The sequence below is a fragment of the Anomaloglossus baeobatrachus genome, chromosome 5, assembly GCF_048569485.1.
Source record: "Anomaloglossus baeobatrachus isolate aAnoBae1 chromosome 5, aAnoBae1.hap1, whole genome shotgun sequence".
NCBI classification, from domain to species: domain Eukaryota; kingdom Metazoa; phylum Chordata; class Amphibia; order Anura; family Aromobatidae; genus Anomaloglossus; species Anomaloglossus baeobatrachus.
Genome location: NC_134357.1, coordinates 226492901 through 226511034, shown reverse-complemented (window position 1 = coordinate 226511034; position 18134 = coordinate 226492901). Strand labels below are relative to the sequence as shown.

The 18134-nt window shown below is 49.9% G+C and overlaps 1 protein-coding gene and 1 long non-coding RNA gene across 2 annotated transcripts in view; one reads left to right on the top strand and one right to left on the bottom strand.

Moving 5' to 3' along the window:
• The window catches only part of LOC142309882 (uncharacterized), an 80317-nt gene extending 79315 nt beyond the window's left edge, over positions 1–1002 (bottom strand). Inside the window, exon 1 of the long non-coding RNA XR_012754027.1 lies at positions 960–1002. This is a non-coding gene — a long non-coding RNA (uncharacterized LOC142309882). The remainder of the gene's footprint in view (positions 1–959) is intronic.
• Positions 1003–1069: 67 nt separating this feature from the next.
• The window catches only part of PRPF19 (pre-mRNA processing factor 19), a 188489-nt gene continuing 171424 nt past the window's right edge, over positions 1070–18134 (top strand). The window contains exon 1 of the mRNA XM_075347335.1: positions 1070–1212. Within this exon, the coding sequence (XP_075203450.1) occupies positions 1194–1212 (19 nt within the window). The 5' untranslated portion in view covers positions 1070–1193. The remainder of the gene's footprint in view (positions 1213–18134) is intronic.

The following is an 18134-nucleotide window of genomic DNA, read 5'->3' as shown; positions in this document are numbered from 1 at the left end:
AGGCTATGTGCACACGGTGTGTTATTGCGCATTTTGCGGGTGTGTTTTTGCTTTTAAAACTGCATTACTTTGCTTCCCCAAAGTCTATGAGTTTTCATATTTGCCGTCCGCACAGTGCTTATATTTTTAGCTGTGTTTTTGAGCTGACAAAGAAAAAACATGTCAATTCTTTTCTGCGTTTTTTTCACCCATACAATGCATTTGAAAAACGCAGCAAAACATAGGAACAAAATCACAGATAAAAAAAATGAGGTAAAATGCGCAAAAACACATGCTTTTTTAAGCATTTGTTACTGTGCGTGCTTTTTTTTGCGGGCAAAATGCAGCATCTTTGTGGTCACAAAAAAAAACATGTGCACATAGCCTTAGGTGTTTTTTTGTGGAGACCACAAAGATGCAACATGTCAATTAAGGCTGTGCGCATGCTGACGTCTTTGCACATCTCAAAAACTCTGTTTTTTGGCCACAAAAAACGCACCCGCGGCAAAAATGCATTTGGTGCGTTTTTGATCACTGCGTCTTTCCAATGCATTGCATGAATGGAAAACGCAGAAAAGAATTGGACGTCCATTTTTTTTTATAGCACAAAAAATAAAACTGCACTGTGCGGACAGCAAGCATGAAGTCATAGACTTTGCTGTGGAAGCAAATTCATGCAGTTTTGAGCCCAAAATTGCACCCGAAAAACGCGCTCTGCGCATATAGCCTATTACAGCGTTTTTCACCCATTGGAAAAACGCAACAAAAACGCTGCAAAACAAGAAGCGTGAAACAGAAAGCCCTTCCAATACAGCCCAGCTATACACACTTCACAAAGGAACAACGGCAGCTAAAGAAAAACCAGCGTGATAGACAAGGACCCCGCTATACAGCGAGCCCCTCTATACGTCCCACAGTACACCGCTGCGGCCACTGCCCATACAACTGCTAGCACGAGCCGCGCATGTGGACCCTCTCACAGGAGTATTCAGTATTGCTCTCCAAGTCCCACGTGACCGCTGAGACACGTGATGTCAGTTCTATCACGCGTTCATCATTTCTAGTGTCTCCGCTAAACCGGAAGTGCTCAGCTGTGGAGCGGAAGCGGAAGACGCAAGCACGGTGGCTTCGTGCTATTTGGCGGCACTGCTTCCTATTCTTTTTACGTATCAGAAGGAGCGTGGCCATAAGAGCGCGGCGAAAAGCTGGGCACCATGTCTCTCACGTGCTTCAGTAAGTCGTATCCGTGCGCCATCCGCTGTAACGTGCCGGTGTATGTGGGCGATCTCAACCAGTGGAAGCAGCAGAGCATTTGATGTTCGGAGCGTTGCTTGCACTTCTGTTGGGAAGCGCTGCTGTGTGCCCGGCAGTGAGTGTGGGTAATGAACTGGCGTGTAGACTTTATACACATGGGTGTATGAGCCTGCATCGTCTCCATCGCCCACGACCTGCCCTTATAAAAGAGGCGATCACTATGGGAGTGGGTCGCCATTACCGACCCCCCAGCGGGAGGAATGTGCCAGATGCCGAGCACCGGCCATATGTCACCGCTAGAAAGTGCTGGGAGGACGCTGCCCCTGTGTGCCCCAGAGAGACCACCCATCCCATGGACATGGTAGTGTGTGTGTGTGTGTGTGTGTATATATATATATATATATATTACACACACACACATACATAACACACACACACACACACACGAGACGGATGGCCTCTGATCTGTGGTGGTGGCCCCTTAAAGTGGTTGTCCGACATAACAAAAATGTTTGAGTTTAAGCTAATCTGTGCCGTATTGTCATATAAAACACCCCTACATTGTTACTTTTTGTTTTCTAACTTTTGTTCCTCTTGAATTATCCCTTTATTCTCTGCAGCTCCTTGTTTACATTTAGCACAAGCAAACTGACCAGTTCCTGTGCCACACCTCCCAGTCACAGCTGGCACCGCCCGGCCTCAGTGTCCAGCCCCACCCCCTGCAGACACATTCCCTGTCAGTATATTCTGCCCCAGCACTGACCTCATCACTACAGCATTGCGAATAACAGCCCCACATCGGGCTCTGCACCCCACACACCCCCCAGGCTGTGCACCGCATACATACATACACACACACACACACACACACACACACACACACACACACACACACACACACACACACACACACACACACACACACACATCGGGCTGTGCACCACACACACACACACACACACACACACACACATACACATCGGGCTGTGCACCACACACACACACACACACACACACATACACATCGGGCTGTGCACCACACACACACACACACACACACACACACATCGGGCTGTGCACCACACACACACACACACACACACACACACACATCGGGCTGTGCACCACACACACACACACACACACACATCGGGCTGTGCACCACACACACACACACACACACACACACATCGGGCTGTGCACCACACACACACACACACACACACACACACACACACACACACACACATCGGGCTGTGCACCACACACACACACACACACATCGGGCTGTGCACCACACACACACACACACACATCGGGCTGTGCACCACACACACACACACACACACATCGGGCTGTGCACCACACACACACACACACACACACACACACACATCGGGCTGTGCACCACACACACACACACACACACACACACACATCGGGCTGTGCACCACACACACACACACACACACACACACATCGGGCTGTGCACCACACACACACACACATCGGGCTGTGCACCACACACACACACACACACATCGGGCTGTGCACCACACACACACACACACACACACACACATCGGGCTGTGCACCACACACACACACACACACACACACACACATCGGGCTGTGCACCGCACACACACACACACACACACATCGGGCTGTGCACCGCACACACACACACACACACACATCGGGCTGTGCACCGCACACACACACACACACACATCGGGCTGTGCACCGCATACACACACACACACACATCGGGCTGTGCACCGCATACACACACACACACATCGGGCTGTGCACCGCATACACACACACACATCGGGCTGTGCACCGCATACACACACACATCGGGCTGTGCACCGCATACACACACACACATCGGGCTGTGCACCGCATACACACACACACATCGGGCTGTGCACCGCATACACACACACACATCGGGCTGTGCACCGCATACACACACACACATCGGGCTGTGCACCGCATACACACACACACATCGGGCTGTGCACCGCATACACACACACACATCGGGCTGTGCACCGCATACACACACACACATCGGGCTGTGCACCGCATACACACACACACATCGGGCTGTGCACCGCATACACACACACACATCGGGCTGTGCACCGCATACACACACACACACATCGGGCTGTGCACCGCATACACACACACACACACATCGGGCTGTGCACCGCATACACACACACACACACATCGGGCTGTGCACCGCATACACACACACACACACATACCGCATACACACACACACACATCGGGCTGTGCACCGCATACACACACACACACACATCGGGCTGTGCACCGCATACACACACACACACACATACCGCATACACACACACACACATCGGGCTGTGCACCGCATACACACACACACACACATCGGGCTGTGCACCGCATACACACACATACCGCATACACACACACACACATCGGGCTGTGCACCGCATACACACACACACACATCGGGCTGTGCACCGCATACACACACATCGGGCTGTACACCGCATACACACACACACACATCGGGCTGTACACCGCATACACACACACACACACATACCGCATACACACACACACAACATCGGGCTGTGCACCGCATACACACACACACACACATCGGGCTGTGCACCGCATACACACACACACACACATACCGCATACACACACACACACATCGGGCTGTGCACCGCATACACACACACACACATCGGGCTGTGCACCGCATACACACACACACATCAGGCTGTACACCGCATACACACACACACACATCAGGCTGTACACCGCATACACACACACACACATCGGGCTGTGCACCGCATACACACACACACACACATCGGGCTGTGCACCGCATACACACACACACACACACATCGGGCTGTGCACCGCATACACACACACACACACACATACCGCATACACACACACACACATCGGGCTGTGCACCGCATACACACACACACACACACACATCGGGCTGTGCACCGCATACACACACACACACACATACCGCATACACACACACACACATCGGGCTGTGCACCGCATACACACACACACACACATCGGGCTGTGCACCGCATACACACACACACACATCAGGCTGTGCACCGCATACACACACACATTGGGCTGTGCACCGCATACACACACACACATCGGGCTGTGCACCGCATACACACACACATCGGGCTGTGCACCGCATACACACACACACATCGGGCTGTGCACCGCATACACACACACATCGGGCTGTGCACCGCATACACACACACATAGGGCTGTGCACCACACACACACACACACATACACATCGGGCTGTGCACCACACACACACACACACACACACATCGGGCTGTGCACCACACACACACACACATACACATCGGGCTGTGCACCACACACACACACACACACATCGGGCTGTGCACCACACACACACACACACATCGGGCTGTGCACCGCACACACACACACACACACACACACACACATCGGGCTGTGCACCGCATACACACACACACATCGGGCTGTGCACCGCATACACACACACACACACATCGGGCTGTGCACCGCATACACACACACACATCGGGCTGTGCACCGCATACACACACACACACATCGGGCTGTGCACCGCATACACACACACACCGGGCTGTGCACCGCATACACACACACACACACACACCGGGCTGTGCACCGCATATACACACACACATACACACATCGGGCTGTGCACCGACACCCCCCCCCCCATAGGGAGTACATACTCACCCGTCCTCGGTCCCCGCTGCTCCCGCACGTTCGCGCGCTGTCTGTGCCCTGGCCATATCAGCACAGTAGTGACGTCACCGCTGTGCTGAAGAGAGCACAGACAGCCGGGCAGTGATGAGAAGCGCTGCGCTGCTTCTCATCAGCACTTTCAAATATACCGGCATCTGTGATCTGCGATGCCGGTATATTTTGAATGTGTGATCCTGAGCAGGGGGCCCGGTGCTGGCGCTGACACCACGGCAGCCGCCGCCAGGCCCCGCCCGAAGGTCACGGGTCCCACAGAAGTGCAGGGGGAGGTTGTGGGCAGAGTACGGGGTGCGGGGGAATGTGTGGGAGGGTGCAGGGAAGGGGGCGGGGCTCATCGCACTGTAGCCGCCCAGCAGGGAGGCGACATGCTTTTTCCAGATTTGCATGTCAACATGGTCCTGCTATGTTGACATGAAATGACTGGAAGCAGCAAAATCGCGGCAGGAGTGGTCACATGACCGCTCTGAGCTGGGGGAGTGGGGGTGACAGCAGGGTAGGTAAGTGGTCACTATCTACTTACCTGCCCCAATGTAGCTCAATAGGGTAATAATGAAAAAAACTCAAAATAAGCCGGATAACCCCTTTAATAGCTGGCTGTATGTGACGAGACTACAGAGGGGCTTTGTCGCGCTCTTTACTCGCCCTTCTGATGTTTTCATCCTGCTGGAGGTGGTAACAGCTGATTGGTGGATGTGCCAGGTGTCAGACCCCCACCAATTTGCAAGTAATTGGCCTTTTTTGTTAGGACATGTCATCGCTGTCTTAGTGGAGGAGACTTGTCCCTTCTAGTGTCCCTATGTAAGTAAGCCCTTCAGAAGTACTGTTGTTTTTCCTTTCCCTGAGGTCTGATACTGATTATCGCCCTGTACCCACTCTGCTCCTTTTCAGCTATTGAGGCATAGCACTCGTGCTCCTTGTCGGTGGATTGATGTGCGTCTTTGCCTGTAAATGTGCAGAGCAGGATGTCCATGAACTGAACCGTACATGTTTGGTGTCATGGCTGCTTAGTGGCAATGACAAGGATGGAGCAGGGCGCAGCCCAAATGTAACATTATTTCCTTGATGACTACACTACCTGTGACAAACGGGTGTTCTGGGTGTTGATCGTCAGCTCTAAGGGCCAATGTCCACGATCAGTGTTAGCAGCGCTTTGGACACTGTGCTTCTTTAGACACTCCATAAACTGACATACAATGTGGTTTTCCAAGCTGCATCTTGTCAATTTATCCTTGCAGAGACGCCAGTGTTGTGAGGAGAACATAGCGAAAATAATCAGTGATCGTGTGCCCAGACAGCGCGTTCTCTCTTACAGGACAGCGGCGTCTCCGCAGGAGATATGTTGCATCCAGAACACAAGCCTGATCGTTGACATGTTCCCTTACGTGCTCTACTTTCTTATGTAGTGAATCCACCTGACTGGTTCCCTTTGTGTGTGACATCCACAGATGTTGAGTTGTTCTTACATCTTGTCAAATTTAGCCTGATCTCCCAATAGTTTTCAGACAAATATAGGCCATGTTCACACAGGGCATCATATTTCGTTTTTGTCTTCAAAAACGCAATGCGTATTTGATGCGTTTTTACAGCGTTTTGCCCAATGCATTTTTTTTAATTCAAATCTATTGACTGGAAGGGCTCAAAAACGCTGGAAAAACACAGAATGAAGTACATGCTGCATCTTCAAAAACGCAGCCAAAAAAAATGCCCAGTGTGCACAGCAAAATAGAAATCAGACTTTGCTGGGAGAAGGAAATGCATGCAGGCTATGTGTGCACGTTGCGTAATTACATGCAGTTACGCTGCGTTTTGTAGCGCAGCATAACTGCCTGCGTCCCCTGCATAATCTATGAAGATTATGCAGGAGACGTGCGCACGTGGCGTATTAGAGCGCAGCGCTTCGGCTGCTGCTCGAAGCGCGCGTTCTAAGAAATGACATGTCACTTCTTTCCTGCGCTTTGCCTGCAGCCCCTGATCTGTCTATGGGAGGAGCTGCAGGCAGAGCGCATGGAATCGGCTTTTTTTTTTTTTTCACTACAGACATTTTCTGCAGCGATTTAAAGCGCACGTGTGCTCTTCAGATCGCTGCAGAAATTTCTGCAGTGACAGTACGTAACGTGCGCACATAGCCTAAAAGATGGTCTGTGTATGTGAACATAGCCATATAGTGTTTCCGGTCAGCTTCAGTCATTTTCTTATAGGTTTTTTTCTTTTCGTGTAGCTCCATAATGTGTCAAAGGTTTAATAGTTGAGGCACATCTCTATCCTGCTAGTGGGTCTCTCCTCACTCCCCTGTGACTGCTGTGTGGCCGCACATGCTCCATCTCCATTCACAACTGGTGATTCTTAAACAGCTGCGCACCCTACTGCATTAAGATCTCCCTTAGGCTACTTTCACACTTGCGTTGGACGGCTTCCGTTGCTATCCGCAGCCTTGAGGAATTACGGTAACCGTTGCAGGAATCCGTTATATTCCTCATAGACTTCTATTAGCTACGGATAGCAACGGATGGTCTTGCATTGCATCCGTCCTGCGGCGCATCAGTTGTTTTGACGCTGACCGCGAGTGTGTGTCAGGCGGATGGAACGCTGCATGTAGCGTTTTTCTGCACTTGGCGGAGTGTCAAAAAAACGCAACCTGCAGGATTCCGTTGGTGTCCGTTGTTTTTATAATGGACGCCTATGGTTGCGGATTCCGTTAACGCATCCGTCTTTACACAGCTGCGCATGCTCAGTTGTGTAAAGTCAAGGAAAAAAACCTACAACGGATTGCGTTATTTTGTACGATCCGTAGCATCCGTTGTGCCACTATATGCAACGCATCCGTTGCATCCATCACACAACGCAATGCTACGGATCCCGTCCAACCCAAGTGTGAAACTAGCCTTAGCGGTGATGGCTGGAGGAGCCCTCTCATCACTGCAGGCATAATGTGGATAAGGGAGCCTTGTTCTGGAGAGAAATGCCCATTAGATATTGGTGGCATCTTGTATGTTAGGCCATATTTTTCCAGCACCCATGACAGCACCACGAGAGAGAGGATCCGCCCTTCAAGGACATGAAACCTCCAGAATAAAAAGGGGCGGCACCTCTCCCCGCATCAGTTGGTTTCCTGTCCTTGAACAGGGAACCTCCAGGAGTGGCGGTTCAAGATGGCCCTTAGGGGTCGAAGTCTCCAAGTATTCCAGCCCTGGCCGGTCGGTTCAGGCAGCGACATGGGTCCTGCTGTGGCTGGCTGAGGTGCTGAAGGGAACACCACAGCAGGCCCACGGGAGCTGTGCCTGTGTGTGTCGGCATCGACCTGCTTCTTTGCCCTCACCCGGGAGTAGCAACGCCTACCAGCAGGTCTGGGGACGCACCACAGCAGCCCACGGGGGTTGTGCCTGTGAATGACGGTACCTCCCACGCTCCAACGATGCAGGAGTAGTGATGCCGTCTTACCTGCCCGGAGGTAAGTGGATGAGTGCGCTGGTGTTTCCGCAGTGTGCTTCCGGGGCCTACAAATTCTCTGCCCTGCCGCTTCGGGAGATTGAGCAGGAGCGACAACGGGGGACGCCATCTTGGAGATGGCCGCTGCCGAGTGGTGAGTGTGCGCAGGCGCGAGATCTTCTCTGGGTTCTCGAATGACGCTCGACTAACGTCTTCTCCCGGAAGTGACAATGGCGGTGTGTGCTGAGACTCGGCTGAGGTGAGGCGACCGATGGCTTCACCCCTCCGGTGGAATACACGAGTCCCCGGGCTGCTGGAAGCAGCTTCCAGGGTTGCATATGGTCTGCGGGCCTAGTGTTGCAGACCCTTGGTGTGGGGCTGCCTCCACAGTTAGCAACAAAATCCCTATAACACAGTGCCAGCTTTGTGTTGACAGCTGTCACTGACAGGGGGTAGGTTGCTGACAGTTACTCAGATGGCTCTTATCGGGTCGGTCTCTCTGAATGGCTGATTAACCCTTTAGATGTGAGCATCCGTGACATAAAAAAAAAGAGGTGTAAAAATGAGACACTGAAATACACAACCTCCAGTTCTGCTGCTAACACATAGCACAGGCTTTCACTCAGATGGGGCAACAAAAATGCAAGCCTCGACGCGGATGGGTATGCTGGCTCATGTGGGATACTCTGGAAGGAACGACACCTGGTCCAATTAGTGGAGTCTAAAGTCCAGCAGGACTGATGCCCAGAGCCTGCATAGGAGTTGATCAGCTAACTTCATTCCTCCTTCTAACCCGGTTCCGCCTCTTGGCATTTGAGTGGTAAGTGACATTCATGAAAGTTCACTTTGTTCACAGCTACGCTGTGCGACCGCACTTAGAATACTGTGTACAATTCTGGTCACCGATATATAAGAAGGACATAGCTGAACTGGAGAGGGTGCAGAGAAGAGCCACCAAGATTATTAGAGGAATGGGTGGGCTGCAATACCAAGACAGGTTATTACACTTGGGGTTATTTAGTCTGGAAAAACGAAGGCTTAGGGGGGATCTAATCACAATGTATAAATATATGAGGGGACAGTACAGAGACCTTTCCAAAGATCTTTTTACACCTAGGCCTGCGACTGGAACACGGGGGCATCCGCTACGTCTTGAGGAAAGAAGGTTTAATCATAATCACAGACGAGGATTCTTTACTGTACGAGCAGTGAGACTATGGAATTCTCTGCCGCATGATGTTGTAATGAGTGATTCACTACTAACATTTAAGCAGAGCCTGGATGCCTTTCTTGAAAAATTTAATATAACCAGTTATGTATATTAGATTTTATGACAGGGTATTGATCCAGGGAACTAGTCTGATTGCCGGATGTGGAGTCAGGAAGGAAATTTTTTCCCCATTGGAACTTGTTTGCCACATTGGGGTTTTTTGCCTTCCTCTGGATCAACATGTTAGGCTACGGGTTGAACTAGATGGACTTGAAGTCTCCCTTCAACCTTAAAACTATGATACTATGATACGCTGACCTGTTTTTCTTTCATATCTTGGACAGACTCAATGGATACACTTTACTAACCAGACCTCGCTCCCTGTAATCAGGAGCTGTCTGTTCCCTGGTCTCAGAAGCGGTGCCAGGAAGGTATTATGCAGACCCTATCAGGGGTGGTCTTGGATTCGTGTTGAGTTCAGGAACTCCCTTAGCGGCGCTGCAATTGGTTGCTATAGACAACAAGCCCAATGTTGGCTTGACTGTTTTGCAGCATCTTTTGATCCTTAGCTCCTTATGAATCAAATGTCATAGTCTTAAGAATTCCAGACCTGCCTTCCCTGCTTATGGGGAATTAGACAGGCCCGATGGTGAATGTCATTCTTCAGCTTCTGCCTGCATGTCCGACAGTGACTCAGGTTGTTCATACTTTTCTATGGAGCACAATGGGTGACTAGTGAATGTGGTCAGGCCCACAACGGGCATCCCTGAAGTGACACCCAGAGGGGAAAAAAAACAAAACCCCTCAGTTTTTATATGTTGTGGCCTAGCAGAGGGAAATGAAATGCCTCCCGGTTGTTAAGTATAGTCCCTCATTGCTACATAATGGAAGCAGACGGATAGGCAGAGTCCAACCCAGAATACCCTTTGAGGAAGCAGCCTGTCCCTTTTGCAACAGGGCCCCTTAAGCTGGCTGTCGCTGCTACCAATGTATCAAAAATTCATTGGCCACTCTGAGCTGAATGTACCTGCCCTCGTCAGATCACAGCTTCTATACAGTTTGAGACTGGACAAGTACCAGTTGAGGGGATTGTCGGACAATCCCCGGTTCTGCAAATCATGAGAACTGTAGGGCCTTGAATCATTCTTGGATGCAATTACCTACGCTTCCTCAGGATGGGAAGTTTCAGCTGTGGCTTTGCACCCGGCTATTATAGCTACTTACACAGCAAGGTCACTGGTAGTGCGAGGGATCATCTACACGAGGAGCCGCTAGACAAATCATGTTCCCTCTCCTCTTCTATCAAGGGGCAGCAGCGTTCCTTTAGACGCATCTGCAGCCTCAACCAGACTGGCAAACAGTTCTATCATCATAATAAGTTCAGTATGGAGTCAAGGAGGTCCAGTGTGCAATGTTTATTCCAGGTGTTCACGTAACACTAGTGAAAGGATGCATATTATCATGTCCAGCTCCACATAGTACAGAGTTCCTCAGCGTAGCCGGTTTATGGAAAAACAAAAATGTTCGTTTCCAGTAGGCAACCCTTCCAGGAGTTACAGGGAAAGGAAGTGCTTGTCATCCCTTACCTCGCCAACTTCTTGTTTGACGGCAGGCCTACCCGTCATCGTGCCGCCTTATGCGGGAAGGGGTTCTTCCCTGCCAACACAAGAAAGGCTCGTAAACTGGGAGAAATCAGGATTGCGTCCAGGGAAGGTCCGAACTTTTCTAGGGCTCACTTAGATTCAGAAGCTCAGGTGTTTCGTCTTCCGGACTCCTTGCTGGAGAATCTTCTGGTACTCATAGGTCAGGCACCAGAGGCCCCAGGGTTGTCTCTCGCAAGAGCTATGTCCCTGTAGGGTTCCCTTACATCCACCATTGCGGCAGTTTGATGGGACCAGGCGTGAACCATAGTAATCTTTAGTGGGACATCTTGGAGTATCTAGCGATTGTTGGGGATTATTGAACAAATGCATTACACTCCAGCACAGTCGAAACCCTGCATTGCTGGTTAACCAATGTGCTAAAGAAACATGCTTCGGTTGCCCTGAGAACCTAAGGTGCTTACTACCAACGCAAGTCTGCAAAAGGGGAGCTCACCTTCGCGGTCACCCAGTCCGAGGAGTGTGGTCTGGAAGTGAATCCCATGTTTTTCTCACACTTATCAGAACTTTGCTGGCTGTAGAATGAGCAGTGGGCCGGTCCCTGCCCTACCTGACTGGTCGTCCGGTTAAAATCCTCTTAAATCAGGCGAGGATACTATGCCTCATCCACTGGAGGCATGTTGGTCAAGAGTGCTCATGGATATGGCAGGCAGAATTTTATTTAGCAGAGTGTTTATATCATCCCTCTCCGGTTCTGTATGGGGAAAATAAATCTGTTTGGTGGACTTTTTCAGCCGCAGCAAGTTGAGACTGGGAATGGTCTTAAGTCAGTCCATTTTCCATTAGCTTTCCGTTACGTGTGTTCCGATAATGGACCTCTTGTGTCCTGCAAAATGGTTCACTGGTTCTATTCGCTAACTCCAAGGGATCAACCTTCTGCGGTGGACGCCCTGCTGTTCAAATGGAGCTTCAGCCTTGATATGCTTCCACTCATGGCCTTTTCACCCGTTTTGCAGAAAAACTCCAGGTGGGACAGGGCAGTAATGATCCTGATAGCCCTGTTTTTTGGCCTGGCACACCATGAGTCTATTGCCTGATACATAGTCGTTCTCCAGGCCAGGGGTCCTATTGAAACTACCTGGGCTTCTCACTCAGGGTCCAGATCTTCTCCCCCTGTCAGGCATATTGCATCTTACGGCATGGTTTTTTGACAGGTCACCTTACCAATCAGAGAGTTCTCTCTTGTTCTAGTCCCTACTCTTCTACAGAGTAGTAAGCTGGTTACAAAACGACAAACAAAAAAGAAACAACAAAAAGGATGGACAAAATTCTTGTCTCCCATGGGCGAACCCAGTTGTACCGACGCCAGTTATGGTACTCTTGGAGTGCTTCCAGAAGGGGTTCACACTGTGTCGGTCAGTACGTACACAGGGAGTTCTAATATCAGCTCTTGCAACCTGGTTCAATTATGTCCTGACGGGAGACCACTGGATTCCCGATTCATTAGGATATGGTCTAGCCCTATGAGCAATCTATCTTTGCTTCTATAGGATCTTAATCTCGTCCTATCGGCCCTGACGAAGCCCCCTTGCTTCCTTACAGTCCAGGTCGCTTAAATAATCCATCCCTGAAACCAACCTCCGGACACCTTCACATCAGCAAGTCTGGTTAGTAACATCTAGGCCCTATCTTAGTTCCACCATTACTCAGCTTTCAAGGATACGGTATCCTGAATCCTGCCCCTCCTTGCCTCCTGATAGTAAATCATGATTTTCATAATTCAAATGGGATGAGTATTCCATCCTTTTTTTTTTTTTTTTTTTTTTTTTTTTTTTTTTTTTTTTTGTTAGTCCAAAAGATCAGAACGTGGAGGGGGCATTGCCTGGCCGTTAGCAGTTACCTTATGGAATATTTGTATGCAGAAGAGGCTGGTCCGGTTTGTTTTCTTTCAGGGTAATAGCTGTGAGCTCTAAACTTCTAAATCCACTTGGTGGGTGGACCAGAGAAGCCAATTCTTCGCCTACTGGGCTTGTGGTAGGTATGTGCCTGCAGGTCTGATGCTCACTACACAAGGGCACTGACATCACCTGGGCTGCAAGATCATATGTCACCATTGCGCAGCTTGTAAGCCACAGGGCCACATGGTCTTTACTTTCCACTTGCTATAAGCACTATAGGTTGGCCTTATCCTTACTGACTTCCCCTTGGGAGATCGGTTCTGTAATCTGTAGTTCCCCCCCCCTTAGAATATTCCTTGCTCTCTGTAATTCTCTCGTGGTGCTGGAAAAATACGTAATTACTTACCGGTAATGTGTTTTTTCTAAACCCATGATAGCACCCTTATTCCCTCCCTGCATGTGGATAAATTGGCAGTATTTTAGCTACACGTGGTTCATGTTGGTGCTGGCTATGTTATAACATTGTTTCTTCCTGAGGTCCTTTCATGCTCTGTAACCAACTGATGCGGGGAGAGGTGCCGCCCCTTTTTATTCTGGAGGGTTCCTGTCCTTGAAGGGCGGATCCTCTCTCTCGTGGTGCTGTCATGGGTTAAGAAAAAACACATTACCGGTAAGTAATTACGTATTTTTCTCTAGTTAAACAAGCTCTCAGAGCTACCCATACACTTTGATTCCTATCAGTTTGGTTAAAACATTCAATCTTATTATTTTTTTTATATGAATGATTCTTGAGTTTAATCTTTAGTTATTTTGTAGATTGTATTTGCTTTGAGTTATATTGTACTTCTGAGTTGATAATGGTCTAAACCAATTGGTTATATCTATATTTTGGTAGCAGTACGTTATCCCTTATTTATAGTTATATCATAGTGGGGTCTCTGGACATGGTCCCCTACTGATCTGCAATGGTTTCAATGGGTTGTGATTATATTTATATACTAGCTGTACTACCCAGCTTCGCCCGGGTTAATAACTGCTGTTAACAAAATAGATTGTATTAACATTCCCGGGATAGAATGTATAAATAGAATGTATTTACGCCCGGGATAGTAACTGTCTCTCTGTTTCTCTCCAATTCTCTGTCTGTCTCCCCCTCTGTATATATATCTCTCTGTCTATCTCTCTATCTTTGTCTGTCTGTCTCTGACTGTCTCTGTCTCTTTCTCCGTCTGTCTGTCTCTTTCCCGGTCTATGTCTCTTTCCCTCCCGGTCTGTCTGTCTGTCTCTTTCCCTCCCGGTCTGTCTGTCTGTCTCTTTCCCTCCCGGTCTGTCTGTCTGTCTCTTTCCCTCCCGGTCTGTCTGTCTGTCTCTTTCCCTCCCGGTCTGTCTGTCTCTTTCCCTCCCGGTCTGTCTGTCTGTCTTTTTCCCTCCCGGTCTGTCTGTCTGTCTTTATAGAGTCCCATTACTTACTCAGTAACATCTCTACGCTGATGATACGCCGATCTACTTGAACCTCACTGGACCTGATATCACCTCCTAACCAACCAAAATAGCACAATGTCGTCTCTGTGCTATTTCATTCTTCTTTTCTGCTCAATTTCTAAAACTGTGCATGGGCAAAAACAGAATTCATCATCTTTCCTCCATCTCACTCTACCACTCCAACAGACCTAGCCATTAAAGTCAAAGGCTGCTTACTCTCCCCATTACTACATGCTCGTTGCCATGGAGAAACCTTTGACTCTGCTCTCTCCCCTACAAGCTGCATATCCAAGCCCTTTCCACCCCATGCCGACGGAAACTAAAATATTTCCCGGATCCGTACATTCCTTGACCATGAATTGTAAAAATACTAGTGCATGCCCTCATCATCTCTCTCGCCTCAACTCCTACCTCCTGTTCTCTGGCCTCCCTTCTAACACTGTCACACTGCTATAATCTAAGCTTTGCTTCCCAACTAATCCACTTATCCCCCACACTATTGCCCAACCTCTTTTCTCTGCGATTCTCTTCACTGGCTTCACATTGCCCAAAGATTCTAGTTGTCGATGGCTTTGTATATCATGGTTAGTGTCCACTGTACCACCGCATGACTAGCTAGCTCTACCCTCAACTTCTGTTTCCTCACCCATTCCTTGTAGACTGAGCCCTCACCGCCGGGTCCTCTCCTTTACCAGTCTGACTTGTATTGTTCATTATCATTGTAATTGTCGCTGTATGCCTCTTTCTGTGAAGCACCATGGAATAAATGTCACTATAATAATCATCTTAGGTCACCAGACATCAGATGGTACAAGAAGAGTTCTCAATTTAATAAGTCTAATTGGAAAAATACAATTTTATTCCTTACGCTTGTTGCTAAAAAGGCATTTGACACAATAAATTGGGAACACCTCTTGGCCACACTAAATAAATGCGGTCTTTGCGGTTAAAGTTTAAAAGCTATACTGGCCTTATAGTCATTCCCCTTGGCTAAAATATATGCCAACAGCCATCTTGCCAGAACCAGAAACGAAAAATGGAAATTCAGCACATCTTTAAAAATCTTCAAGCTTTATTCCATATTAATAAAAAATATATATCCAGGATCAAGTTTAAAAAACAGTCAGAGTTTTAGTAAGGGCAAGCTGCCAGAAATGCGTCAGAGTATATCAGTATCAAATTATGGGCTAATAAATCCTCCCCCCCCCAACTTTAAAGGGGTTATCCGGCTTATTTTGCCTTTTTTGTCATTTCACTATTGGGCTACATAGGGGCAGGTAAGTAGATAGCAACTACTCACCTGCCCTGTTGTCAGCACCTCTCTCCCAGGCTCTGAGGGTCATGTGACCACTCCTGCTGTGATTTTGCTGCTTCCTGTGACGTCAGATTGACAAAGGCAGTACCTTGTTCACAGGCAACACAGCTGACTTCATGTTGCTGCCCAGCACGGCGGCAACAGTGCGTGGAGTTCCCACCCCCCTTCCTTTCACTCTCCCACACATCCCATAGTGCAGTGGTCTCAAAGACTCTGCCCATAGGCTGCATGCGGCCCCTCATTCTGCTTGAGGCCTGCAGGCCCACAGCCCCCTTGCTGATGGCTGCCTGTGCTGGTGCCGGACAGTCAGTGGTTTATATCGGAGGACAGATTCCCAGGCGCTGCACAGATTGCAGTAGCTGTGTACAGAGCTCCAATGTCAGCTGCTGGCCAATCAGAGGCAGCAGCTGATCACTGGAGATCCCGGTCTGTCTGTCTGTCTCTTTCCCTCCCGGTCTGTCTGTCTCTTTCCCTCCCGGTCTGTCTGTCTCTTTCCCTCCCGGTCTGTCTGTCTGTCTGTCTCTTTCCCTCCCGGTCTGTCTGTCTGTCTCTTTCCCTCCCGGTCTGTCTGTCTGTCTCTTTCCCTCCCGGTCTGTCTGTCTGTCTTTTTCCCTCCCGGTCTGTCTGTCTGTCTTTTTCCCTCCCGGTCTGTCTGTCTGTCTTTTTCCCTCCCGGTCTGTCTGTCTGTCTTTTTCCCTCCCGGTCTGTCTGTCTGTCTCTCTTTCCCTCCCGGTCTGTCTGTCTGTCTCTCTTTCCCTCCCGGTCTGTCTGTCTGTCTCTCTTTCCCTCCCGGTCTGTCTGTCTGTCTCTCTTTCCCTCCCGGTCTGTCTGTCTGTCTCTCTTTCCCTCCCGGTCTGTCTGTCTGTCTTTTTCCCTCCCGGTCTGTCTGTCTGTCTCTCTTTCCCTCCCGGTCTGTCTGTCTGTCTCTCTTTCCCTCCCGGTCTGTCTGTCTGTCTCTCTTTCCCTCCCGGTCTGTCTGTCTGTCTCTCTTTCCCTCCCGGTCTGTCTGTCTGTCTCTCTTTCCCTCCCGGTCTGTCTGTCTGTCTCTCTTTCCCTCCCGGTCTGTCTGTCTGTCTCTCTTTCCCTCCCGGTCTGTCTGTCTGTCTCTCTTTCCCTCCCGGTCTGTCTGTCTGTCTCTCTTTCCCTCCCGGTCTGTCTGTCTGTCTCTCTTTCCCTCCCGGTCTGTCTGTCTGTCTCTCTTTCCCTCCCGGTCTGTCTGTCTGTCTCTCTTTCCCTCCCGGTCTGTCTGTCTGTCTCTCTTTCCCTCCCGGTCTGTCTGTCTGTCTCTCTTTCCCTCCCGGTCTGTCTGTCTGTCTCTCTTTCCCTCCCGGTCTGTCTGTCTGTCTCTCTTTCCCTCCCGGTCTGTCTGTCTGTCTCTCTTTCCCTCCCGGTCTGTCTGTCTGTCTCTCTTTCCCTCCCGGTCTGTCTGTCTGTCTCTCTTTCCCTCCCGGTCTGTCTGTCTGTCTCTCTTTCCCTCCCGGTCTGTCTGTCTGTCTCTCTTTCCCTCCCGGTCTGTCTGTCTGTCTCTCTTTCCCTCCCGGTCTGTCTGTCTGTCTCTCTTTCCCTCCCGGTCTGTCTGTCTGTCTCTCTTTCCCTCCCGGTCTGTCTGTCTGTCTCTCTTTCCCTCCCGGTCTGTCTGTCTGTCTCTCTTTCCCTCCCGGTCTGTCTGTCTGTCTCTCTTTCCCTCCCGGTCTGTCTGTCTGTCTCTCTTTCCCTCCCGGTCTGTCTGTCTGTCTGTCTCTCTTTCCCTCCCGGTCTGTCTGTCTGTCTGTCTCTCTTTCCCTCCCGGTCTGTCTGTCTGTCTGTCTCTCTTTCCCTCCCGGTCTGTCTGTCTGTCTGTCTCTCTTTCCCTCCCGGTCTGTCTGTCTGTCTGTCTCTCTTTCCCTCCCGGTCTGTCTGTCTGTCTCTCTTTCCCTCCCGGTCTGTCTGTCTGTCTCTCTTTCCCTCCCGGTCTGTCTGTCTGTCTCTCTTTCCCTCCCGGTCTGTCTGTCTCTTTCCCTCCCGGTCTGTCTGTCTCTTTCCCTCCCGGTCTGTCTGTCTCTTTCCCTCCCGGTCTGTCTGTCTCTTTCCCTCCCGGTCTGTCTGTCTGTCTCTCTTTCCCTCCCGGTCTG